The sequence below is a fragment of the Austrofundulus limnaeus genome, unplaced genomic scaffold (genome assembly GCF_001266775.1).
Source record: "Austrofundulus limnaeus strain Quisiro unplaced genomic scaffold, Austrofundulus_limnaeus-1.0 Scaffold3332, whole genome shotgun sequence".
In the NCBI taxonomy this organism is placed as follows: Eukaryota; Metazoa; Chordata; class Actinopteri; order Cyprinodontiformes; family Rivulidae; genus Austrofundulus; species Austrofundulus limnaeus.
The window spans coordinates 3,195-3,784 of record NW_013955734.1 but is presented as its reverse complement, the minus strand read 5'-3'; the positions used below and the strand labels follow the sequence as shown (position 1 = coordinate 3,784).

At 53.9% G+C, this 590-nt stretch overlaps 1 protein-coding gene across 1 annotated transcript; it reads left to right on the top strand.

The window, feature by feature from the left end:
- Positions 1-18: 18 nt before the first annotated feature.
- On the top strand, positions 19-590 carry LOC106511843 (FH1/FH2 domain-containing protein 3; the record flags this gene model as incomplete). The annotated part of the gene is given in 3 exon segments (XM_014000574.1): positions 19-42; positions 293-503; positions 578-590. Coding segments are annotated over 3 exon segments (248 nt in total), but the record flags the coding sequence as incomplete, so codon positions are not given.

Below are 590 nucleotides of genomic sequence, written 5' to 3'. Positions count from 1 at the left end.
CCTTCCTCTCTGCTGTAGTCTGATGATGAAGAAGAGCGTGAGGTATCAAGATGTTTGCCTGCCTGTGTGTGTGTGTGTGTGTGTGTGTGTGTGTGTGTGCATGTGTGTTTGATGCTAACTTTTTATTTCACATCTGTGTGAACCAAACAATGAAACACAGATGGTTTTTAAAATCTTCCAGGATGTCTGTCTTGATGCTTTAACATCAGCATGCTGTGATTAAATAGCTCAGAATACTAATGAAACCAGCTGCCAAAACCCTGAAGCTCCTCCCACCTGTTTCTTCTCTCAGTCGGGTCGCGTCGGGTCGAGCTGCAGCAACAACAGCGCCACCGGTGGCAGCCAGGAGACCGACCAGCCTCAGGGTCTGGGCCATGCCGAGGACGCGGCGGAGCACGAACACACGAAAGCCGTGCTGAGGACCAGCCTGAGCGGCGGCGACAAGGTGGTCAGCGCCGTGCCGGCCCTTCGGACCCGGACCAGGTCTCGGCCTGGACGAGGAGGTGAGGAAAGGCGGTGGATTCAAAAGAGGTGGTTGTTTGGTCACCAGCTGAGTGTTTATTTTCTGGTCACGCAGGTCGAACGGCGCA